This window comes from Chlorocebus sabaeus, chromosome 23 (genome assembly GCF_047675955.1).
Source record: "Chlorocebus sabaeus isolate Y175 chromosome 23, mChlSab1.0.hap1, whole genome shotgun sequence".
In the NCBI taxonomy this organism is placed as follows: domain Eukaryota; kingdom Metazoa; phylum Chordata; class Mammalia; order Primates; family Cercopithecidae; genus Chlorocebus; species Chlorocebus sabaeus.
This window is the reverse complement of record NC_132926.1, coordinates 41,206,359-41,232,457: the sequence shown is the minus strand read 5'-3', so window position 1 is coordinate 41,232,457 and position 26,099 is coordinate 41,206,359. Positions and strand designations below refer to the sequence as shown.

Here is a 26,099-nt window from a genome sequence, read left to right as displayed (position 1 = left end):
ATTGAGAACACTGATAAAGAAGTAAGGCTCCCCCCAATACTGGCTAGTTTGATTTTATCTGTTAATGTTACACAATCTGCCCCAAACCTGCCTCTCCCTTTTTATTGTTACTTATCCAAAGATGGCTTGAATCTCTTATGGCTTGAATCTCTTTGTCTATTCTAAGCAATTTTCAGACACCTCAGTCAACTATCAATAATATATTAGTTTTTTAGAACTAAAAACGTAGAGGATCTCCCCCTAAAAGCCAGTTGTTAATGCCAAATATTTGACTGATGTATTTCTCCTGGAGGAAGGGAGATGTGAAAAAAATTAGCCATCAAGTTATGTGAAAACTTTTTCATCTTCCCATCCACTGGATGTTTTATCTGTAAATATCGCTATACTCATATTGGAAAGTATTTGCCTTCTGGGGATGCATGAAGATTAGGAATCCTATTCGTTTTTAACAAGATGGAATTTTTAAAACTACTTTGGACAACTCTAAACATTAGAGATGACCATTTATCTCTCTTTTTTATGTTACTTGTGCTCAGTTTGTAGAGCAACGTAAATACATACATTAAAAAATGAAAACTAGATCCTTCCCAATTTGACAGATACTCTTATAATGATCAGCCCCAAACTTGATCAAACTAATGAACGTGTTTTTTGTCCTGTGGCCAAAAGACTCCAGATCATTTGGTTTCCAAAAGTAAAATGATCTGTAATGGTGTTAATAATAAAGAATAATTTATGTGAATTAGGAGAGTTTACTGAGTGCCAGCATTTTTCCTGTAGGTTTAATTCTGTTGTGTTATAACTGGTTTTGCTCCTGTGCCCTGTGATCTCATGATAGATGTATTTAACAAACATAATTAAAAGAGACAACTGAGGAATACGATTTCAAAGTTCTTGTCTAGCATGGGGATAAATGAACACAATGTCCTATCTAATCATGTCACTTTTCTTGTTAGTTATTAGAAGGAACACTTTTATTTTATAATTTATAATTTTAATGTAAAGTAGAAAAAGTATTACTTTTTGACAGAGCCTTTCTTAGGGTCCAGAAACTTTATCAGTGGGATTCAGTTCTCCAGGTTTGAAATACTTTGTTTCATATCTTCATTTGACAATTTTAAAGGAAGAAATCCATAGTGAAATCATTTCAGATTCTCAACCTCCTCTCCATAAGATATGCTCTATCCCTATATAGGAAATTTTTCTGTAGCAGCTTTTCTTGAGTTTACTAAAAATAAGATCTGAAGAAAATGAAGCAATTAACATTTATTGAGAATCTATAAGGGTTTCTACATTGCAAAGGAGACAGAAATGTAAGACATGGCTCCTGCTTTTAGGTTGCTTATAATTAGAGAGATAATATTAAATTATTTGGATGAATTTAAAAATGACACATGCCATCTTACAGAGATATGCTGTAGACTGTGAAAATGAAAAAAAAAACTTGTGTTTAGAGTAGACACTGTTTCATGGATTAGGTAGGTTTTCATCGGGATCTTGAAATGTATGTAAGATTTTAAAAGCAGGAGAGAAAATAAGAAGCTGTTTGTATTAGAATCACACAGATAAATTTGTAAATTTAGTTCTTTTCAAAGAACATTAATTGAGCACCTCTGTGCCAAGCTCCATACTGGGTGCTGTAGATTACAGCATGTTTAGGAACTAACTTCATACTCTGTTGCATACATACAAAGTATTTCTATGTTTTCTAAAAAGGTAAATCTCTTGTGAGGAAACAAATCTCTTGAAGGAGTTCTCATAACAGAAGTCCCATTTACTTAGTGATATAAAAAGGGGCTGTTTTTTGGTTTTGTTCTCAAAATGTATGATAAAATTCTAGAAGTAATTGGGAAAGTTTAACTTTGTTGAATACGCATCTTCCCCATCATGGTCATCATGGTTGATTTCCTATATGGCGTAGTTAAATGTGCTTATCTGTTTGATATCCAAAGGGCCATGCTACATACAGACTGCCAACTAAGGTTTTATCTGATGGTAATGAATTGTTGCATTTCATGACAACGGCAACAACAATAATGTACTTAACTACTGTGCAAATTGCTTTACATACATTTTCTCATGTAATCATAAAAATAACCCTATGAGTTTTGCTTACTATTGTTTTCCTTAATTAAATTGAGTAAAGTGAAGCTTAGGTTAAGTAACATGTCCATAGCCACACATTTAGTCACTGGCAGGAGTGTGACTGACTCCAAAGTCTATGTTCCTAATTATTGTGTTCTACTTTTTAATAGGGAGTTCTTGAAGGTCTAAGGAGAGGAATGCATAATGGTGTGGTCAAGGCATTAGCGTTAATATTTGTAGAAAGGGTAATTAACCACAGTCTGAGCAATCACATTCTAACAACTAGTAAGGTTGGCAGAAGCCTCAGTATAATGGTGTGAGGAACGAAATCATTATAGTGCCAAATAGAGTATACCATCTCTTTAGTACAATGTCTTTCAAAAGAAGGCTGATTGTGTTGGCTTTATGTTTGCCTCCTCGATAATTAAGGCAGTAAATTCTAGTTGGAGCTAAATACCCATAGGGCCTAAAACAGCAAAATGGACAACCTGGCAGGTGTCCTTGCTGGAAGATGACAAGAGTGCTGAAAGGAGAGTCCTGGTTTTTCTCCTGAGACATGACATTTGGGGGCTTCCATTAAAAAATTACCAAGCCTCTGCCACTGTAATCTCTTCCTTAAGTGCCTATGATCTTTCCACAGTCACAGGTCTATGCCTGGTCAATACCCAGTGGCCAGGTCTCTGAGCTGTGGGCAGAGATGGCAGCGACTCGGAGGGCTGGGAGGAGATGAGGGGAGGAAAGATCACTTTTCCTGACAACTTACAACTTGATTCCACTTATAAGCCATTTATTTTCAGAAGTAAGTAATGGGTGAGGACATAGGCCAGGTCCACAATTTGTGCACTTGAGAGATTAAGGCCTCTGAGATCAAATTACCACAGCAAACTGAGACAGAATTATTGTAGGGATGTTTGGGGAGGAGGCAGAAAGAAGAGGAAGAAGCCAGAGACCCAAGAAAGGAGACAGGAACAGATTTTGATGAAAATTGCTTCCTACTCTGTACCCTTGAGGAAACAAAGAGGACAAATAAGAAGCAGCAGTGATAGGAGGAAGCTGGGCGTTTCTCTGGAATAAAACTGGCTAGGTAGTGGAGCATTGACAGTGAGTGTGCTTGGTCGGTGGAACGAAGGGATGTGCTAGTTCAGGCCTTTGAACTCCTGGTGTCAGGATCACAACCTTGGCTCCTTTAATCGTCCCCTCTAGGAGGGAAGCATGCCAAATGTCAGGTCTCACACTGACTGTTCCAGTCCATAGCTAGAAAATGACCCATAGAGGAAGATCTATGGATGAGAGAAATACTGTGAGATGAAGAGAAAGGACGTTTTAGTGAGTGCTTTTTATTGCACATGAGGCAATAGATTTCAAATTTCTGTGGAAGAAACGTGAGAACCTGGGAAGAGGGAATATTCAGAACCGAGCAGCAGAGGCAATGACACAGCATGGAAAGATTTCCTCTGATCCTTCTGCCTTCTCTTTTACTGAAGTGAATTTGTTGTCTCTGCGTTGCCTCTATAGCAGTACAAAAGGAATCCTAAGGACACAGAAGAAGTCTAAGGAGTCTTATATTTAAGGAAGATAAGCTGCAGTCATTGAAATTGCTGGTTATTGTAAGATAAATCCCAGATTCCCACATTTTGCTTAATGACAGCAGATTTTTGTTTTGTTTTGTTTTGTTTTAACTGCAAAGCATTAATGGAATCCAAATTCCAGCCTGGCTTAGGAGATCAACAGTAACTCTCTTGATTTAATGGTTTTGCAGACTCTTGAAGGCATTGTCATCCATTAAAGAAAAAATTTTAAATCACTCTTGAAAGAAAATGTCTTGGATGATAAATAAGATTTGAAGCAAGATTAGAAAAAGCTTGAGAGAAGAATCTCTTTAAAAATTTTATCAGATTTTCCCCACTATCGCCAAAATGGGTCAAATAACAGATTTGCCTACAGCTTCATGGAGACTATTTTTTAAAATATTGGTTATTTGCCAAGGCACACACTGAAAGTAAGGGCCACTTGGCCGACAGCAGAATTGAGTCTTGAATCCCAGGATGCTGGTTTTAGGCTTCCTCCCGGAAAGAGGGCAGCATTTACCATCCCCCTCCTTTTGCCCTAGGAGTTGAGCACTTTCTGCAGTACTTAAGAGTGTCCAGGGAAGATGTGGGAGTCAGGTGAATAGTTCCCATCGCCAGTAACCCCAGAGCGCCTCCCCCTGCGTTGTTTCCTTTTAATGTTAGATCCGCCGCTTGGGTGCCCACACTTAGCTAAGGCCCTTTAGTTTATTTTCCTGAATTGCGCTTGGAAATCTTTTCCTGGGGAGCTGATAGCCAGACTTCTAGGGGCTTGACCGCCTTTCCCAGACTAATCTCCTTAAAGACCCGTTAAGCAGGGGAGAGACGGTGCAGACTGGATGAACTGGACAGTGGGGGTAGGGAGAAAGGGAGTGGCCGTGTTCCTGCGGTCCGCTGAGATCCGGCAGGTCCAGGGTGAAGGAGATGGGACTGGAGAGGCTGAGTAGTCCGGGTTCGCTGTCCGCCACTTGGGCACGGAATCAGAGCAGGACTTGCTGAGCCCTCCTCCCCTTCCCTCTCCCCCTCCGTCTCCCCTTCTGCTTCCTTTTCCCTCCCCCTGGAGCGGTAGCGGCAGCAGCAGCAGGAAGCCGAGCCGGGTTGAGCGACTCGGAGGCGAGCGGAGGAGCTGGAATATGGGGAATCAGCGAGGGCGGTGGGGCCAGGAGCCCTTGGGAGGGCCTACGGAGGGAGCGGCCCCAGGCGTTTGCTAGCGCGTGAGCGGTGGGGGAGCGGGCTCAGGGTGGCACGAGCGGAGGCGGGGCCCGGGCGTGGAGCACGGCTGGGGAAGCTGCCGCCTCCGGCCCTGCCCGGCTGCCTCCGCCGCGGCCAGTGGCTATGGAGCAGGCGGGCACCAGACCTGCGGCGACAGAGCATTCACGGCTCCGGCGGCCCATGCCCTGGCTGCTGCTACTGCCTCTCCGGCTGCTGTTGCTGCTGCTGCTACCGGGCCCAGCGGCCTCCCAGCTGCGATACTCCGTGGCAGAGGAGCAGACACCCGGCGCGCTCGTGGGCAACGTGGCTCGCGCGCTGGGGCTCGAGCTGCGGCGCTTGGGGCCGGGTTGCTTGCGCATCAACCATCTGGGTGCGCCCAGTCCGCGCTACCTGGAACTGGACCTGACTAGTGGAGCGCTCTTCGTCAACGAGCGCATTGATCGGGAGGCGCTCTGTGAGCAGCGGCCTCGCTGCCTGCTCAGCTTGGAAGTGCTGGCGCACAACCCCGTGGCGGTGAGCGCTGTTGAGGTGGAAATATTGGACATCAACGACAACTCACCGCGTTTCCCGCGGCCCAATTACCAGCTTCAGGTAAGCGAATCGGTGGCTCCTGGAGCGCGCTTTCACATAGAGAGTGCGCAGGACCCAGACGTGGGCGCCAACTCAGTACAGACCTACGAGCTCAGCCCCAGCGAGCACTTCGAGCTGGACCTTAAGCCCCTGCAGGAGAACAGTAAAGTGCTTGAGCTGGTGCTGCGTAAGGGCCTAGACCGGGAACAGGCAGCCTTGCACCACCTGGTTCTCACAGCCGTGGATGGGGGCATCCCAGCCCGCTCGGGTACGGCACAGATCTCTGTGCGTGTCCTGGACACTAACGACAACTCTCCTGCCTTTGACCAGTCCACTTATCGCGTCCAGCTACGGGAGGACTCGCCCCCAGGCACACTGGTGGTGAAGCTGAATGCCTCAGACCCGGATGAGGGCTCCAATGGTGAGCTCAGGTACTCCTTGAGCAGCTACACTTCGGACCGGGAGAGGCAGCTCTTCAGCATAGATGCCAGTACTGGGGAAGTGCGAGTAATTGGGGGGCTGGATTATGAGGAAGCCTCCTCCTACCAGATCTATGTGCAGGCGACTGACCGGGGTCCAGTGCCCATGGCAGGTCACTGCAAGGTGCTGGTGGACATCGTGGACGTGAATGACAATGCCCCAGAGGTGGTGCTCACGGACCTGTATAGCCCAGTGCCTGAGAATGCTACACCTAACACCATTGTAGCCGTTCTCAGTGTCAATGACCAAGACTCAGGCCTCAACCGGAAAGTGAGCCTGGGTCTGGAGGCCACACTCCCTTTCCGACTGAATGGCTTTGGAAACTCCTATACACTGGTGGTGAGTGGCCCGCTGGACCGAGAGCGAGTGGCTGTCTACAACATCACGGTGACAGCCACTGATGGGGGAATACCACAGCTCACATCCCAGCGGACACTGAAGGTTGAGATCTCTGACATCAATGACAATCCACCAAGCTTCCTGGAGGACTCCTATTCCATCTACATACAGGAGAACAATTTGCCAGGTGTGTTGCTCTGTACTGTGCAAGCCACAGACCCAGATGAAAAGGAGAATGCAGAGGTGACCTACTCCCTTCTGGAGAGGGAGATTCAAGGGCTGCCAGTCACCTCCTATGTCTCCATTAACAGTGCCAGTGGCAGCCTTTATGCTGTCAACTCCTTTGACTATGAGAAGTTTCGGGAGTTCTTTGTGACTGTGGAGGCTCAGGACAAGGGGAGTCCACCACTGAGCAGCACTGTGACTGCCAACGTGTATGTGGTGGACATGAATGACCATGCCCCTCACATTCTGTACCCTACCTCAACGAACTCATCAGCAGCCTTTGAGATGGTGCCTCGAACTGCCCCTGCTGGCTACCTGGTCACCAAAGTCATAGCCATGGACTCAGACTCTGGGCAAAATGCTTGGCTTTTTTACCATCTAGCCCAGACTTCTGACCTGGACCTCTTTAAAGTAGAACTGCACACAGGAGAAATTAGGACTACCAGGAAGATGGGAGATGAGAGTGGTAGCACTTTCAACCTGACCGTGGTGGTCCGAGATAATGGAGAGCCATCACTATCAGCCTCTGTGGCCATTACAGTAGCTGTGGTGGATAGGGTTTCCAAAATCCTTCCTGACACTCAGAGACATGTTAAGAGCCCTCGGACATATTCTGAAATTACCCTTTATCTAATAATAGCATTAAGCACAGTGTCTTTTATATTTCTTTTGACAATCATCATTTTGAGCATCATCAAGTGCTACCGCTACACTGCGTATGGCACTGCATGCTGTGGAGGCTTCTGTGGAGTAAGGGAGAGGTGCCCTGCAGAACTTTACAAACAGGCCAACAACAATATTGATGCCAGGTTACCACATGGCCTGAAAGTGCAGCCTCACTTCATTGAAGTTCGAGGGAATGGCTCCCTCACCAAGACCTACTGCTACAAGGCCTGTCTGACAGCAGGCTCAGGGAGTGACACTTTCATGTTTTACAATACAGGGGCCCAGACAGGACCAGGGCCTTCGGGAGCCCAAGCAGCAGTGACTGACAGCAGGAACCTCACAGGCCAAAGTGGTCAGAGTGCTGGGAACCTGATTATTCTCAAAAATGAGGCTATTTCTCAAAATGAGGTGAGATAGTGGTAAGGGAGTCTTCTACAAACTCATGCATTTGTCGCATATCCCCCAATAACCTGTGGTTGGCTTTATTGAGTCATTAACAGTGGCAAGAGTTATCTGGTAAACTGAGTATATATAGTATCCACACTTTGATCATCATCTACTATTTCCTCTCTAGAAAAACAGCACTAAAGAATTGTTTTATTTTCCATTTTCAGAGGCCTGAAGACTTGTCCATAAAATTGTTTGAGAAGTGAGGATTAGTCTTAACATTTAATGCTAAGGACAGATTTGTAGAGAAACAGAACAGGCCTTGGAATAGGGATTATGTTTTAGGGAGTAACGTTATGAGACTCAAGGAGAAATGGCCTCTGCTGTATCATCTACAGGGAAATTTTTCTTTTGAAATCCTATAGGAGTGATGTTTCTTAAAAAGCTCTGAGGCCTCTAGGGGCTGTCATAGTCACCACTGTATGCTGTCTCTGTTTATACTCTGGACTGTCTACAGTGGAAATTAATATTTCTGGTACTTTCACTGAACCTATGTGATAAGATCCTCTGGAAATGCATGTCACAGGTGATAAAGCTGTAATATTTAGACATCATACTGAAGCTAAAGTTTGCTTTGGCTGTATGATGTGGCAACTCTTCTGTAGGGAGCTGTCAGAGGGAGTGGATGATGGTAAGGCAGAGAGATTAAGTACCAATTTGTCTGGTTGGGCCAGGGAGGTATTAGAATGAGTGGATTAGGGGTGTGGGGGGATGGTGAAGACCAAGACAAGCTGGGATTAGGAGGAAGAGAAGGGAAAAAGAATTCTCCCTATAGGCACCTTTCTTGGCATACTCTGAATTCATTGTAAGAGGTTTTCCCTGAATTTAGCTTAAATGCAGCCTGTAATCTTCTGATTTTCTGTTGACAGTTTCTATGGTTTTGATGAGATGTAAAGTAGCCTTTTCAAGTCCTTCATGTCTTTAAGTTAAATGACAGTACTTCCAAAGCATACATTCATTTTCTGGATCTAAAATTTGATTTGCTATAGCTTCAAAAGGCTGGCTTGGAAAGTGGATGGCTTACCCTACAGTAAAGTGTACAGTCAGGTGTTAGTATATGCACTAGTTTTGAGTTTTAGGTAGATATAAGGCCAGCTTGTTTATTATTATGAAGAATGTACAAAATTATTAGAAAGTACATGATTATGTGTGTGTTTGTGTGGTGTGTTTGTCTCCGCATGTATGCTTGAAATAACAGAGATATGCTTTGTGATACTTAAAACTTGGATTTCAAAAGCCAAAATTTTGTCCCATTAATAGTGATGAATTGTTACCTTTCCAAATATCTACTTTGTAGAAAGGGCTTTTAGAGCTACTATACAATGTGTGAACAATATTTGTCTCTCCCCTATTTTTTGCAATATATTTTCATTGACATATTGCTGTATTTTTAGTAATGTCCATATTGTTGCATTTGAAGTTCATGGTAATCTTGAGGAATTTAATGCACAGGCACAAAAGTTCCCATTCCTAATTAAGAGTAGATTTTTCTCATTGACATTTCTGATAGATTTATTCATTTATCAGAAGTGCCTGGTGTTAGTCAATGCTGAGTAACCACAGGAGGCAGATTGCAGATTAAGAAAAACGGGGGAAAAAATCAAAGAGATTCTGAAATTTTTTAGATCATAGCATTAAAAGGGTTTAGCTTTAAATAAGGTTGCTGTAGACATTTGTTTAACAAATTCCTGTGAAGCCCTTTGGGATTGGGGTGGGCTACAGGTGGTAAAGAGGCGTGAACAAGTCAGGCCAGGCTCAGCTTTGCCACCAGCTGTGAGCTGGAAGCTCAGAGGAAAGACACTGTTACCCTCCCTCTCCTGACTTAAAGCTTGGGGCAATTTGATACATAAACTATTTCTGTCTTACACTGACCTGTATGTTAATACGTACTTTCGTACACAAACATTTAATCTAGGGTGAAAATTATTTCAGAAATTGCTTGCTTTGGGGAGATTTTGCCAGGAAAATGCTTGATTTTTAATAAAGGCAAATTTCTGCCAGGCACTTTTGGAAATCCAGTGAAGAGCCCCAAGATCTACAGCTCCAGAAATGTTTGCAATTATAGGGAGAGAGTGAGTCACACTGTTATAGTGTGGCAAGATGGGAACAAAAGTCACTCAGTTCTGAAAGTCGTCATTGCCAGATCAACCTGTTAAATTCCCATGTTGGGCTTTCTTTTTTTCCTACCTGGTTACTACAGATGGCAGGAGAGTCCTGGGGTACAATTAGTACCATGTGCCTACATTAGAAGTAGATGGGAATTACAGAGGAAGAGTAAGGGAATTTGTACTCACTAACCACCTTGCTATATAGATATATGCATGTCATACATATATATACACATATATCTCATATTATTGAATCTTGAATATTCAAGATTATTCAAGATATTGAATACTATAATATTGAATATATATATGATTTCATTACCTGCAAGAGATGCATTAAATATTTGTTAAAATCTAGCATATGAGGAAATAAGCTCAGGGAGGTTAGGTAATATACACAGTCACATTGCTAGTGTTATTTTAAGTTGTATTCATCTGACTCCAAAAACTTTTTCTCAATGCTATGAGTAGACAGAAGTTCCAGTGTTTATATTCCCTTTGATTTGGGATATTCAGGCATTTAAGCTATCACTAATTCACCTAGTCATATGTATTAACTGCTTTTGGAGAAAGAGTAATTTCTTACATAGAAGCAGGTAACAAATGGGCATATCAGTGAGTTACTACTATTCTTTTTTTTTTGAGACAAAGTTTTGGCCTGTCACCCAGGCTGGAGTATAGTGGCGTGAATATGGCTCACTGCAGCCTTGACCTCCTGGGCTCAAGCATTCCTCACACCTCAGCCTCCTGAGTAGCTTGGACCATAGATGTGTGCCACCGTGTCTGACTAGTTTTTAGTGTTGTTTTTTTTGTTTTTTGGAAGCGATGGGGTCTCACTATGTTGCACATGCCATTAATATATTTGTATTTATGTATTTGCTTCACTATTGGCAAAGCCTGTTAAGATCTTTTGTTTCTATTATTTCACTGATTTTTCTCTTGTTGCTTATTAAACATCAGCATTTAACCCCAGACTCTAATCTGCTGGTAGATTTTACCCCCAGTGAGCTCATTTCATGAATCACTTATGCAGTGAGGATTCTGAAGTAACTATTTGGCAGTAGGGCAGAATTTCTCTTTGGAAATTTCTGAACTTGATACTGAATTTGGTTAGCACTCCCTTCAGAGTCTCCATAAAAAGAAACCAAAATTTTTTTTTTTTTTTTTTTTGAAATGGAGTCTCACTCTGTTGCCAGGCTGGAGTGCAGTGGCATAATCCTGGCTCACTGCAACCTCCGCCTCCTGGGTTAAAGCGATTCTCCTGCCTTAGCCTCCTGAGTAGCTGAGATTACAGGCACGTGCCACTACGCCCTGCTAATTTTTGTATTTTTAGTAGAGATGGGGTTTCACCATGTTGGCCAGGATGGTCTCAATCTCTTGACCTTGTGATCTACCTGCCTTGGCCTCCCAAAGTGCTGGGATTACAGATGTGAGCCACCATGCCCGGCAAATCTTAAGGTAGATTCTGTGCTTTTGTGGTCGTGGTGTTGTGATTGCTAAGGAGTCACTTTGAGTGCTCTAGTAGATTTGTCCAATAGTGTATCAGTGGGCCCAGTTGGCACAACATGTACAAATTACAAAAGAGTAGCAGAGATGAGTTAAGTTTGCATTCACTTTCACTTATTTTAAAGCAATGTGTAGTCACCAAACCTTCAGTTATTTCTGCCACTATGTGTGCATATTCACCCTAATTCCAGATATAGTGACCTGAAAGAGTTAATTTTTCTTTCAGTTTATTTCCCCCAGCACTGACTTTTCTAACTGATGACTCTATCCTGGAACAGAGTTTACACTCAGTGTAAAGTGACGTGGTAGTGAATTTATAAAAATTGTACAATGGTCAGAATAGACAAAGAAATCATGTCTATGAACTTCCACTCCAGTTTTTCATCCTCTGGTAGTCACTTCATAATGGCTGGGGCTGTTTTAGTTTGCAAACTTCATATCGGTCATAGGACTGTTCTTCTGAGAAAAAGTTTATTTTCTTTGGTCTGAAGATACAATAATTTATTTCAATTACCTCCTTCCTCAGTTTTTCTACAGACCAGATGGAATTATGGCTGAGCTCTTCTCTGTCTCTTTATCTGGTACACATTCTGACTGAAGAAGAAATCTATTCATTGTAGCTTGAATGTCATTGGCCTACTGTTTCCTTCTGACCCAGGAGTGAGCCATCACATGGGCATCTGGTCTAACTCAGAACACTCTGCAGGGACACAGCCTGGCATATTATACGTTGCCTATTGGCATGCTGTCTACTTGACAGAATAGCAAAGTCAGTTCTAGATACTTACCTTGGTTGCCTACCAATTTTTGCTCTCAATGAGAGGTCAGAATAATGTCAATTTGCAAATGTTTGAGGAACAATTCCTGTCACCAAACCCAGAGGTTTAGCTGAATATGATGGCGTTTTACAGGTTTCTTTAAATGTGGTTTTTACAGAATTTCACCTGGATCAATGTTTTGTGCATATGATAATATGACTATAAATTTGGCTTATTCATATATTTGGAGCAGTATAATCTATAACCATGACTTCAAAAATCAAAGGTCAAAAGGATTCTTTTGTTTTAAATCTGCTAACCTGAAAATTATACAAGGGTTTTTCTTTCAAGAATTTTAACTTGACAAATGCAAAGGAATATCCAGCACTGCAAAGGTAAAGAGAAATCTTAGTTCCTTGTCTTATAAGCACCACCAGTTCCTTTCTGGCCTTTCCGGGTCAGAACTCTGGGCTCCGAGGAGGTACAACTGTGAGTGAGAGAGTAGCTGCTGTGCTGGCAGGCTATGCATCCAGAACTAAACAGACCTAGCACTTTCTGTTGTACTGGAACCCATTAGGTATGTTCTAAAGTTATGTTTATTTTACTTTCCTGCTCCTGTAAATTAGGATTTTAAATGACTACATTCAGAGGAAAGTATTCCACCCAGAATTCTCAAATTTATTACCTTTTTGTTTTATTTTATTTTAGTTTTTTGAGATGGAGTTTTGCTCTTGTTGCCCAGGCTGGAGTGCAATGGCATGATCTTGGCTCACTGCAACCTCTGCCTCCAGGGTTCAAGCGATTCTCCTGCCTCAACCTCCCAAGTAGCTGAGATTACAGGCATGCGCCACCATGCCTGGCTAATTTTGTATTTTTGGGTTTCACCATGTTAGTCAGGCTGGTCTCGAACTCCTGACCTCAAGTGATCTCTCCGCCTTGGCTTCCCAAAGTGCTGGGATTACAGGTGTGAGCCACTGTACCCAGCCCTCATTTTGATATACTAGAAGACCAATATGCAACATGATGATTATTTTGAATGTTATATTCCCTTTTGCCTTAATGAGCAACAGTCTATGTATCCCTTTTCTGGTGCTTTGTAACAAAAACAATTACCACAAGTAATTGTTTTAAAACACCATCTATTTGTTATGTCACAGTCCTGTACCATGTGGCTGAGTTGTCTGCTCAGGTATTCTCAAGGCTGAAATGAACACAGCTGGGCTGTGTTCTCTTTTGCAGGCTCTTAGTAAGAATCCACTATCGAGCTCATTCAGATTGCAGAATCCAGTTGCTTGGGGACTGAGATCTCTGTTTTCCTACTTACTATTGGCCTGGGATCACTCTCAGTTCCTAGAGAACTGAGGACTCAGGACTCCTGTCCCATGGTCTGCTCCATCTTTAGGGCTGGCACTGGAGAATCTTCCCTCACATGGAATCCCTCTTATGCTTCAGATCTCTCTGATTTCTGTCTCTGACCTCTAGACCCAGATTTAAAGAGCTCATGTGATTATGTCAGTCCCATCCGGATGATCTGCCTTTCTTAAAGCCAACTGTGCTACATAACATAATGTAATCATGGGAATAAGATCCATCACAATCACAGTCTTGGAGATTATTCAGGGTGTACACACCAGAATATAGGGATCTTGGGGCCATCTTGGAATTCTGCCTATCAGTTTATATCAATGTTCACAAAATAGCACTATGAAAAATCTGCAGTGGATGTATTCTTAATAGAGTTCTATTAGGAAGGAAAGGAGATATTATATGCAGTCTTATGTCCCAGAGGGCAATTTATTGATGTCTTCCACATGGATTTCCATGGCACGAAGATAGCATATTATTTCATTGAGTAGTTGTGTGAGTTTATTAATAAAATAGAGTATTTTAAACTTATTTTACTTTAAATCTTAGAAGAGGCGATTCATCCTTCTGTAGCTCAAATATCCTATGTTATAAATCACAAATAATATCATTAAAAGATAAATTAAATCTTTTTTATAATTTTAATAGGAACTGAAGTGTATTCTTATTCTTCAGTAATACTACATCACCCATATGGACTACCTAATTGAATTTTTCTACATATGGAGTTTTGTGACCATTATTCTACCAAAAGACTAACCTTTGAAGCAATAGGACATATTGGAATTCTTTACCAATAGAAAGTAAGCATAGTCCTGGGAGGTACCATCTAAGTATTAAAGAACTAAACAATCACAGTTATTTCAACTATGATTGAAATTGTGATAGTAATATATGTCTTACTGTGTCAGATATATCAGTAGTCAACCTTTCAACTTGAATTTTTCCAAGTGTAATCAAGTTCTGGATGAAACTCATGTACATTTTTTTTACTTTTAGTTTTGTGTTGTTTTAAATCAGTATCCTGGAAACTCAGAAGTAAAAAAGAGAAAGAAGAAAAATATATGTCATTTCATGTAAATTTATTTAAAACACAGACTTTTGGCTGGGCACAGTGGCTCAAGCCTGTAATCCCAGAACTTTGGGAGGCCGAGGAGGGTGGATTGCCTGAGGTCAGCTGTTCAAGACCAGCCTGGCCAACATGGTGAAACCCCATCTCTACTAAAAATTCAAAATTTAGCCAGGTACGGTGGTAGGTGCCTGTAATCTCAGCTTCTAGGGAGACTGAGGAAGAAGAATTGCTTGAACCTGGAGGCAGAGGTTGCAGGGAGCCGAGATCGCACCACTGCATACCAGCCTAAATGGCAGAGTATGACCCTGTCTCAAAAATAAATAAATAAATGAATAAATAAATAAATGAAGTAAAACACAGACTTTTGTGTTAAGGGGACCTAAACATGACTGTCACCTGAACTCAGCAATGAGGCCAGTAATTTAATCTCTCTAAAGTTCAGATGTCTCATTTTTGCAATTTAAGTACAATAATGTTGACTTATGCATTATAGTTCATTTATTTAAACACATTTTTAAAACCTCCCAAATGCCAGAAGCCTGCTAGACTCTGACTATATAAAAGCTATGCTTTTTTGAATATCTGAAGATATGCATGTGTCTAATGAGTAAAACAGATATAATCCCTTTCACAGAGTTTACTGACAAAGAAAGAATTAGGATACATGCAACAGTATGTAATAAAGTGCAAAATCTAGTACTGTGTAGCTACTTAAAACATATTATATGCTTTCTTCCTTTCCTTTTCCCTGCCTGATCTTACTGCCATAAGAAATCTTACTATGATTTTGGCAAATGAATCTGAGAAGGATATTGTTGCTCATGGACTAGTATAGAAAATAGCAGCATGACAAATTAAATGTGTCATTGGGGAAGTGAGATTGTATAATGAACTGAGTTTCCTGGTCAGTCCTGCTAGAACTGTGCCTTTCAGCAAAATGAGTTTGATGATTTCATTCCAAAGATCAAGTTGCAGCAATTTTCATCATGAATGTTACCCAATCATGGAAAAATTGGCAACATTTCTCAGCAGATGTTACAGTCTTTCTTGAAGAAAGGTTCTCTCAGCTGACAAGCTAACGATAGTGCTCCTGATGGCGAGGGGAGAGATGGTGATGATGATTGATTGATAAAAAGTATTTCAGTCATATTTCCAGGTTTATAAAATGATTTGCAAACATTTTCTCTTGTTCCCTCTAACACTGCTAGTAGATAATGGAAACTCCTTTGGTCTGTAGATAATTTTATGCTGTGTTATATGGAATATCCATAGCATTTTGTGAACTCAAAAACAAAGGAGGAAGCAGCTTGCATATGCATATCTTGCTAGCAGGTTGGTAGAATAGAGAGAGCAGTAAGTGTGTGAGGACCATTGAGGTAAATTGTCCCAGAGTTGTAACTTTTTCTGGGCCTTGACTTTGGCTAATTCTCTGAATACCGAATATCATGTAGCCATTCACAAATCTGTCTGAAAATTGAGATGGTGATCATTTCTCTCCTGGTTGTTATGAAGAAATGTGTTTATTAAATACTTTGCATCCCTTGAAGGAACTATATGAATGATAGGAGTAAGAATTATTGGCAGGTTGGAATGGTCTATTGATGTTACTATGGCTTTGTTTCTACCAAATATGGTAAGTATAATGTAGAGGAAAATACAAAATACAACTTTTATCCCCCATTTTTTCATTCAGCTATACCTCAATATTCAGTGACAGGGCCACCTTAATCTCCATCCATGAAAACACATCTGGAGGAGTGTCACAAGTTTTTCACAGTGACATTTTTGCTTACTGATACAAGACAGTGATGATGACTGATGATGTCTCAGTGATTTCTGAGTAGCTTCTAACCAGCGCGTAACTCCCCCAACGGTCTTTAAGTCTTTGGGTGCCCATAGTTTCCTCTTTGTTCTCCCCCTTCAGACTGACAGTTTGTAGAGAGAGGGCAACAGATCTTTCCAATACACAACTGTTGCAAAATATAGCAGGTTTTTCTTGGATTTCAGCTACTCCCTGTTAAAGAATCAGAGCTTAGTGAGCAGTGATTCAGTGAGGAGGGAAAGCACTCAGGAAGGAGCAGGAACAAGTACAAGTTTGTGAAAAGGATTAGGTAGCAAAACAAGGTCAAACTCTGCAGTAGTTTGTTTTCCTCTCCCTGCTATCCTTCTTCAATCAGCAAAGAGGCTGTTATCAGTTGCTGGGGTTATGACTGGGCACATCCGCCCTGGGTCAAATATGCTGCAGTCTGCAAAGCCAGCAGCAGATTGCAGTCCTCTGCAGTCCAGCCAGGCCAGCAGAACTTGTGTAGCCATGTGCCTTGTTATAGCTGTGATACTGAATTGGGAATGGGGCACTTGAGGGCAAAAGCAATGAAAGCTTTTCCTTTCTCAAAACAGACTGTTCTTCCCATAGTGTTTTAAGAACACAGATGTATATTGGGCAAGGCAAAGCCAAAGCTGGCCTTTACAAGATTATTAAATCTGGTCTTCCAGGGTATCTAATCTGTGTGAGGACTCTGATGAACTAATTTTCTTCTAAAGTGCTATGTATATAGATATTATCATAGAGTTACACGTGAAATGGCTCATTCAGTACTTTTTTTAGATGCCTGGAAATATGTAAGGAGTAGCTAATCAATTAACAGCATCCCCGGGAGAACATTGTCTTGTCATTTTAACAGAAAACTCTCTTTGTGATTTTGCAGCCACGACAGCCCAACCCTGACTGGCGTTACTCTGCCTCCCTGAGAGCAGGCATGCACAGGTATGTATTTCCCTCCTCGTTCACTCAGAAGTAACCTTAACTTGGTATGGCTCAGATAAACTGCGTCTCCATAGACCAGAAGCAGCTGTCAAAACTAAAAAGCTTCAGGTACTTTGCCAGGAAAATGCATTTTTTTTGTCCCTGTGTCTATTCCTTGAAAGATTGCAAATGGTCAGTGCCAAATGCTTATCAAGTGCTGGAATATAGAGTCCTCTGTAAAATCACAGAAACAGGCCGCTGTGTATTTTCTCCCATCAAAATTTCTACAGGGAAGTAATTTCAACCTCCTTCATCCCTGTCTACCTATGCTTTCTTTTCCTCCTTTAAAAACAATAATTAATACTCATGCTTTGAGACTTGGGTACGTTGTACAATGTATTTACATACATGTTGTCTACCTTGTTTTTTTTTAATCTCATATTGACTATTACATCCTATTACTCTCAATAACTGATTGCTCTTGTTGTTCATGTTCATGCCTATTAGAGTGTCCTCATCTTTCCCATCTGTTGCTATCTTATTGTCATCAATGACATGGGTTCCTCAGAGGATGAGCCATGTAAAGGGCTTTTATTGGATATCTGGAGACCAAACCTAGCTTACTTTAAATTAACCTAGAGTAACAGCATTAGTCTAAGACTCAGATTAAATATAATTTTGCTTTCTCTACTTTGTCTCTCTGACAGTAATTGATTAACTACCATTATTTCTGGAGGTGATCTAGTATCCATGCCATGGGGCCAAATAAAAGATTCATTATTTGCAAATGTCTTTGGAAACCAAATGGGAAGGACCAAGAAACAAATAATCACTGGTCAATATAGTGAAACCCCGTCTCTACTAAAAATACAAAAATGAGCCAGGCATGGTGGCGAGTGCCTGTAGTTCCAGCTACTTGGGAGGCTGAGGCAGGAGAATTGCTTGAACCTGGGAGGCCAAGGTTGCAGTGAGCTGAGATCCCGCCACTGTACTCCAGCCTGAGTGACAGAGTGAGGCTTTGTCTCAAAATTAAATTAAATTAAATTAAATTAAATTAAATTAAATTAAATTAAAGGGTCCTCTAATTTTGATGAGGGTTTTCTTGGACATTTTCTCTTAGGATCCCACTTATTTCTTCCTTCCATCATTCATTCATTCATTCATTCATTCATTCATCCATCCATCCATCCAACAAATATTTGAGATTAATATGTGTTAGTATTAGACATACATAAATGAATGCTGCACCTTGTTCTCTTTTCTCTTGAACAGTTTATGTTCTATCTCTGCTTGCCTCTAAAGGTCTCCCAGTTTGTGTCTCACTCCCAGCAATGTTTTATGCTGAATTAGTCTCTTCTGAACTGAGATCTGTGAGTGGTGGTGATCAGGTTTCTCTAGTCTCAGGAAATACAGGGTGGGTCATCTATGCCTAAAAGATATAGAAAGAGTAAAATAGAAAATAAGGTTAAGAATTAATTGGATAGCCAAATTGGAACAATACTCCAATTATCAGAAAATAATTTTAGTGTGTTTTCTTCTTTAGAATAGAGAACCCGAGAACAAGAGAACCTACAAGAGAGTCTTGGAGCTTTTGAGAACAAGCCCTCCTCATCTGCTTCAGCATCGAGATGTTAAAATGGCTTAGTCCTCTGATGGGCTTCCTGTTAGATTTAGTGAGCACCACATGGCGTTAATAAGAAACAAAATTGCCATAAAGATAGAACATGTGTATTCCTGGAATAGTATAGCAGGCAGTAAGTCAGCAATGCTTCTGCAGTTTATGCAGGGTGACTGCTCAGCAATAATTGCTTCAGTTCAAGCATGAGCAGAATGTGTTAGCTGCAGGCCTGTCTTCATAGATGTAAGCAATTTCTGAGGGTGGAAGAAGAGCTGGGAAAGCATTTATGATCTAACTGTTATCTGGGTCTGTGTGTTTATTCAGCTCTGTGCACCTAGAGGAGGCTGGCGTTCTACGGGCTGGTCCAGGAGGGCCTGATCAGCAGTGGCCAACAGTATCCAGTGCAACACCAGGTAAAGAGCTGGGGGTCTCTCCATTCTTTCTTGGGTTCTAGAAAGTGATCAGATGACCTATTTTTGTAAAATCAGGAATGTTGAAGGCTCTTTTTCTTTTATCTTTTTGTTCTTCCCTTTTTTCCATACATACATATATGATTATTTTGATTTTATACCTAATGCTCTTCAGGAGTTGAAAAAGGATGACATAAGAAAAGTGTGCACGTGTGTGTGTGTGTATGAAGTTTTTGGGATTTGTTTGTTTGTTTAAATCAGGTACCTTTCAAATGCTTAGGCCATCCAAGACATGCTGAGAAGATCTGGTGGCCTTATGCACAGAGATGACACTGTTAACAAAGATCTTTTGGTTGAAGACTATGGAAAGCCACCCAAAGTAGTAAGGAAAGAAGGAGAAAAAGTAGGAAAGAAAGAGAAGGAAGGAAGGAAGGAAGGAAGGAAGGAAGGAAGGAAGGAAGGAAGGAAGGAAGGAAGATGGTTTCTCATGGAAGTGGAAAGTTATCAGAACCAAGGCATTGTTTTGAGTTCAAGTCAAAGTTAATCTGCTTCTCTCTGCACATCAACAACATTCTGCAGACTGACTTTTAGTGCCTTGGCATGCATGTTGCCAAACATGATCGTCTCACAATTTCTTAGTTTAGAGGAATAATAGGGACCCTTTCCTAATCCAAACTTTCAGGAAAGAGAACCTGCCAAGTTGTGTAAAAAACCTAATGACTGGGTGAGTATAAGAAAATTGCTTAAACTTACATTTCCTTGGTATCCTTATTCTTGCCCTATCACTAAAGCAGGGTCATGTAATAGAAATATGGCTTTGGAGGCCCATAGCTGTGGCAGTTTTCAGAAAGAGAAGATTAAGTGTTGGTAGAGACACAAAATATGTCTACTCTAATCTTCTATTAATAGAAACATCATGATGATAATAGTAGTTACTAATTATTAAGCCATAATATGCCTTGATACTGTGCCAAGTACATTGTATGTGTGGTCTCATTTATTCTTTAAGTCAAGCTTGCAAGGGATTTATTATATCTATTCTACATACGAGAAACTGCAGAGACAGAGAGATTAAACAATGTACCCAAGTTCACATAGCTTGTAAGTGGCAGAGGGTAGGATTCAAACCCAAATGTGTTTAGTTTCAAATCCAAGTATATCTGGCACTTATATTCATAACATGGCTGGCTTGCAAGAATCCATTCAAATTCAAATACATATCTACATACATAACAGATGACATAGAATGTGTGTGTAAAAGGTTTTTCCCAAAAATAATCAGATGCCTTTCAAATTATTAAGTAACATGCAGCTAAGGGCCCATTTTTTGCTGGCAACTCTAAGGGCGTTCATTGATTCTAATCAGCCAGGATTTGCTATTTATGGATGTTGCACAATTCAACTAAAAGTCACATTTGTCCAAAAAATATACAAGTTGAAGCAATTCATTAGAGAGCTAATATTGACAGATTGCAAGGGAAAGAACATGAAATAGTTCATTGACAAATCTGTACCCTCAATGCCAATGACGGAGTGAAGACATGATGGAGGAGGAAGTGGTTTTAGATTGCCAAGTGTTGCAGGATGTGGAGGCATCTGGGAAGGTGAGAATTTCCCAAAGAAGCCACGTGAAATCATGACTTTCTACCCTGCCTTTGTTTCAGTTTTTCTTGCTCTTATGGAGGCATTGTAGGTCGACCTGGTGAGCCAAAAACTAACTTTGAATACATTCTCCCTCCCAGTGGTGATGCTGGTTGATGTGTATTCCTAGGCAAATGTGGAACAGGAACCATGTATTGATATTTCATACATCTGGCCAGGTCCCTCTTTCAGATTCAAAAAATGTTAAGAACCTATCTTTTTTACAGAGATAGAGGAGGGGATCTCCTTGTTCCCTTTTTTACTGTCCCAGCCCCTCTTGTATAACCCATTTTATCCAGAACTGTGCCTGGCTGCTGACACATGAGTCACAGTCTTCATGGACTATGCTGGATAGGGCTTACATCTTCCAGCTACTCCGTGGCAACCTAATCATACTTTTCAATACCTACCTCTGCATCAATGATGTAAAGTTAAAGGGATTCTCTACTTTCTCCCCGTCTTTCTGGTACTTTTAGGCTTTTAAGACTCAATACATGTTCTGCACTGCTTGGAGGGAATATGGCATAAAGATTAAGATTATGATTTCGAGTCAGATTTGAGTTGAATTCTAATCCCAAGCTTACTTGCTGAGTGAGCATAGACAAACTGCCTGAATTCATATTTTCTTAATTACCCTTTCTGTAAATTGGGTGTAGCAATAGTAATAACACCTGTTTTATTGAGTTACCATGAGAACTAAAGGAGAAAAAAGAACTGAGCATAGTGCTTGACATATAGTTAATAAATGTCTAATTTTTTTTTTTTTTTTTTTTTTTTGAGACAGAGTCTCACTCTGTCCCCCAGGCTGGAGTGCAGTGGCGTGATATCAGCTCACTGCAACCACCGCCTCCTGGGTTTGAGGAATTCTCCTGCCTCAGCCTCCTGAGTAGCTGGGACTACAGGCGTGTGCCACCAAACCTGGCTAATTTTTTGTGTTTTTAGTAGAGACAGGTTTCACCGTGTTAGCCAGGATAGTCTCAATCTCCCGACCTCGTGATCCACTCACCTTGGCCTCCCAAAGTGCTGGGATTACAGGCGTGAGCCCCTGTGCCTAGCCTCACTGATGAATTCTTTTGCTTTGTTGAGAAACTGTTCATTTATTTTCACAGTCTGCAAAAGCCTAAGATAAAGATGCCACACTCTGAAGGGATCAACAAGGGCATCACCAAATGATGTTTTCTGTGGGATAAACAAGTCAGGCATTAAATTGGTTAATCCTGATTACTGGCCCCTTTCTCTAGCCTCCCCACTGTGTGAGCAGACCCGGACCACAGGCTTTCTTATTTCCTTTCAGCTTCCCTTGAGACTGAGCAGAGAGAGAAAATTAGCTAAATTGGGAATGCAGGGAATACGGTTGCAGCCTCTTCTTCAGATGGAAGAATGTGTTTGGGGGTGGGGAGGGACATTAAAGGGCCAGTCGCTCTTGTTACAGCTCTTTTTAACTTCAGGAATACGAATGCCCTGAAGTGGTTTTAATGAATGCCCTCTTGTGATCAGTTCCTAGAGGCAATCCCAGAGGTTATAAAAGGACTGCCACTGTCTGTGAGGGAACTGGTCTGGCTTCAGTAGGCCAGGCTGCTTTGTTATCTGTCATTGGTTCTTCCAGCTCCTCTTTCTACATTTCAGGGGTTCTCAGGCCTTACCTAAGGCAACAGTACATTAGTTTTAGAGTGGGAAATTTTGAAATTTTCAAAATTTTGAGAAGTTTTGAAATTTTCTGAACAAATAGTTCAGAAAATTTCAAAACACACAGCACTGCAGAAGATAACATTATAGTTTCTCAAGACCCCAGGGGATCTGGGACTAAACAGCGAAAGATTAGTTAGGTAGGGCAAACCACTAAGGCAGTGAGGCTTAGTTGGAGAACCTTGGTTTAGACAATGGTTCTCAAAGGAGCAGCAACACCAACAATACTCGGAAACTTGTTAGAAATGCAGATTCTTAGGCTCTATCCTAGACTAATGAATCAGAATTTAGACCCAGGTTGTTCTGAGTATTCTCTGTGGGAAGAATCTGCTATAGAGAAGATTTTTTTAAGTGCCCTTCTCTTTGTTTCCTTAGGGGATTGCTTTTGCCCTGATTTGCCACATCTCTTTACTCTGTGGAAAATGGACACAGTTTATGTGCCCTAGTTTTATATGGGGATTTATAATCTTAATTGTCTCAAGGATTCTTACCTCTCTGACAAAACCAACTTCCCATAGAAAGACTCCATGGAGACTCCATCTCTGATCCTTCCCCAGAAAGAAAGCATGATCCTTAAGTTTTTCGGAATCTATTTAGGAGCACTGTCAACATGAATTTTTCCATTTCATGAGTGAGTGCAGCCTCAGGCCTTGTTGGAGAATTTAGAAAGCATGCTGTTCCACTAACCTGTTCAACCTCAACTTCTGCTGTTGTCATAGCAATGACAGTCCTGGGAGGTGTGTGCATATCCTTATTAGGAAGAAAACAAATGAGGTCAGGGATCTGTGTGAGTGGGGCAGCTCCCGCCTGTGAGTATCCTTCGCTCTCACCTGCCATCTGACAGCCCAGGAGTGCCAGGTTGGCTTAGCTTTCTCTACCTGAGGAAAGTAAGTCCTCGTAAGATGCACTTTTACTTTCTGGGGGTGTGAAATTCGTTGTGTTTGCTGGAATTCTCTTTACAGCTTATGATAAAGAATTTGTTTGTTTTGGATTGACCTGAAGGGAGGAAGCAAGGGTGTGGGAAGGGGAATTAGCATCCTCTACCTAGGAGAAGCCATGAAGCTTACTTAAGTCTTTGCTGGCTCCATCCATTCATGACTTTCTTCATCTTGTTCTTGGGAAAACACTCTGTACATTCCACTTTTAATGGTCATGTAAATAAAAGACTAGAATGGAGATTTCCTGGTTTTCTGAAATTAAACATTTTTGTTTATGAAAAGATTCTAAGATAGTTCTTTCCCTAGACGCTCTGTATTTCCTTGGACCTCTCATTTGCTCCATGGTAATTATTCTAGGATTGGTAGCCTGGGCAGAATACAGTCATGATTAAGACCATAATACATAATAAAAGAGTTTCTTCCATAACAGTAGCCCCAAACAGAGATCACGTGTCTCCTGAAACCTATCCAGTCTCATATGCACTCAGATGTATGCTCCTGGATATAACATTTTAGAGAGTGTAGCGAGGAGAATAGAGCAACACTGTTCTCTTAGGCTGCAGTTTCCTTCAAGCCCCATGATGGAGAGAAGCAGGCTAATGCAGGGTAAGGGAATAGAAACTTACTATAGTTTCTTCACTTATCATTGATTCCTTTAATATGCCAGCTACATTGAAGCAATACAGTGTGGCCCCTGAAAACCTTGTCAGGAGAAACAACTTTTGAATATATCTTAGAAAAATAAAACACTTTATCCCTTCTTTTGTTTAAGAGGGTTGCATAAAACAGGAAAGTTTCTGAATTACCCTCCCTTCTAGCTTTCTTTATATACCATTCTTTGTAGCTGAAGTTTTAAGCCCCTTGTCAAAAGGGAGATTCAAGTTTCTGCTGGGGAGATGTCAGTGTCACAAAGGGCCAAGGAAGTGGGGGCTCACCAACTTTGCCACCTGCCTCAGCTCAAAGGTGATGGGCCACCTGTGTGACTGAGAGCTTTGTGGGAAAGAAGATACGGAGGGTGGAGAGTCTGCACTTCACTCTGTGGGAAAATTGCTGAGATTATTTAGAATTGGTAGGCTTGGAACTCCTCCTGGGAGGTGCTTCAACAAGAAAGACCTGCTTATAACCTGGGTTGAGGGCAGAGGAGGAAGATAGTTTGTAATTCCTTTAAGTTTTACGGCTCCGGCAAGCCCTGTCCTCAGCCTCACTGATACAAGTAAACTAAAAATGAAAGTCTGCCCTAGTGACAGCAAGGGTCTTTCATGGCAATATTTTAAAATAAATTCTGCCCAGATTTCACAGGAACGTGAAAATTTTATCTTCAGAGGCAGTCAGCTTTGCAGTTGAAAAGGTCATTGCCTAATCTGGAGAAACATATTCAGTTCAAGCACTGGCTAGAGACTAGGGGCCCCCCAGGAAAGGGCCATAAGATTAGTCACTGCCAGGAAGCCTGGCAATGAGTATGTGGACTGGAGAGGAATCTTACTCTGCCTCAGCACTTGGAGTCTCCATTACTCACAATCAGAAAAAGAGGGAGAGCAGAAATAGATGGCATTCCACATTTATCTCAGTGAGACCAAGAGCCTCCTCAGCAACAGCCCTGTCTGAAATGGTCTATCTCCAAGGGCATGGGCTAGGCAAAGGATGGGAAAAGTCAGTCCTGAAGATGGTAATACTAAAGGAAGTAAGGGGGAAGAAGGATGCTTGTGCTACTTTTGAAACAGGAAATTGAGAGCTTTGTAGAAGTCAGACTCAAGAGGCATAATAATAGAAAATTAGGTTATGAAAAGGTAACTTTTAAGAACTAAATGTGGACCTAAGAACACAGAGAAGTTTATTGTAACTAGCGTTGTATTCCTTGTCTGCTGGATCCCAGTGTACCCTCGGTCTTGAAATTATAGATGCCATTACCTGTAAAAAACCAACCAAACGAACTTTAAAAATAAGTAAAGTCTGCCCTGTACAGAAAGTCTAAACAAGCAAGTTTGTTGGTGATGTTCCAAGAAGGTTCACCAGCTTGGGCTTTCTACCAACATTGTCCCAATCTTGTGTCCAGAGCTGTTGCTGTAGTTGGTATCATGTGTGAAGCTGAAGAGGTGACATTCCCCAAGTCTTCTCTCGTCTTTTTCGACTGTGTGTCATAAATACTGTCTTACCCAAGAACACACCTGTTGGATCTCTTTTCCCATAATCACCTGGAATCAGATGAGTACCGTAAAGGTCTGTGGTAAGACGAAGCCTCAGCCAGTATGAATGATTTACATTAGATGCACATCAAGCTGCTTTCAGAGAGTCCAGATTTATGGGGATAAGAGCATCACTAGGTATATAAACAGCCCTAGGGTGGATACCTTTGAGCTTGTGAGTTTGGCTCTGTGTTGGATGATGAACCATGAAATAGAGCCCTGAGGACATTGTTTTTTTTAAGTATATGTTCCAGTGAGTGGGTCTTTGCTGGGTCAAGTTTTTTTTTTTTTTTTGAGATGGAGTCTCGCTCTGCCGCCCAGACTGGTAGAGTGCAGTGGTACGATCTCGGCTCCCTGCAACCTCCGCCTCCTTGGTCCATGCTATTCTCCTGCCTCAGCCTCCCGAGTAGCTGGGACTACAGGTGCCCACCACCATGCCCGGCTAATTTTTTGTATTTTTAGTAGAGACGGGGTTTCACCAT

At 41.6% G+C, this 26,099-nt stretch overlaps 1 protein-coding gene across 14 annotated transcripts in view; it reads left to right on the top strand.

The window, feature by feature from the left end:
- Positions 1-26,099, top strand: part of LOC103245175 (protocadherin alpha-C1) — a 218,118-nt gene that overhangs the window by 171,164 nt on the left and 20,855 nt on the right. For all 14 annotated transcript variants that reach the window (XM_038007074.2, XM_038007081.2, XM_073010624.1 and 11 more), the window contains exons 2-3: positions 17,104-17,162; positions 19,084-19,172. In XM_038007074.2, the coding sequence (XP_037863002.2) occupies positions 17,104-17,162; positions 19,084-19,172 (148 nt within the window). The remainder of the gene's footprint in view (positions 1-17,103; positions 17,163-19,083; positions 19,173-26,099) is intronic.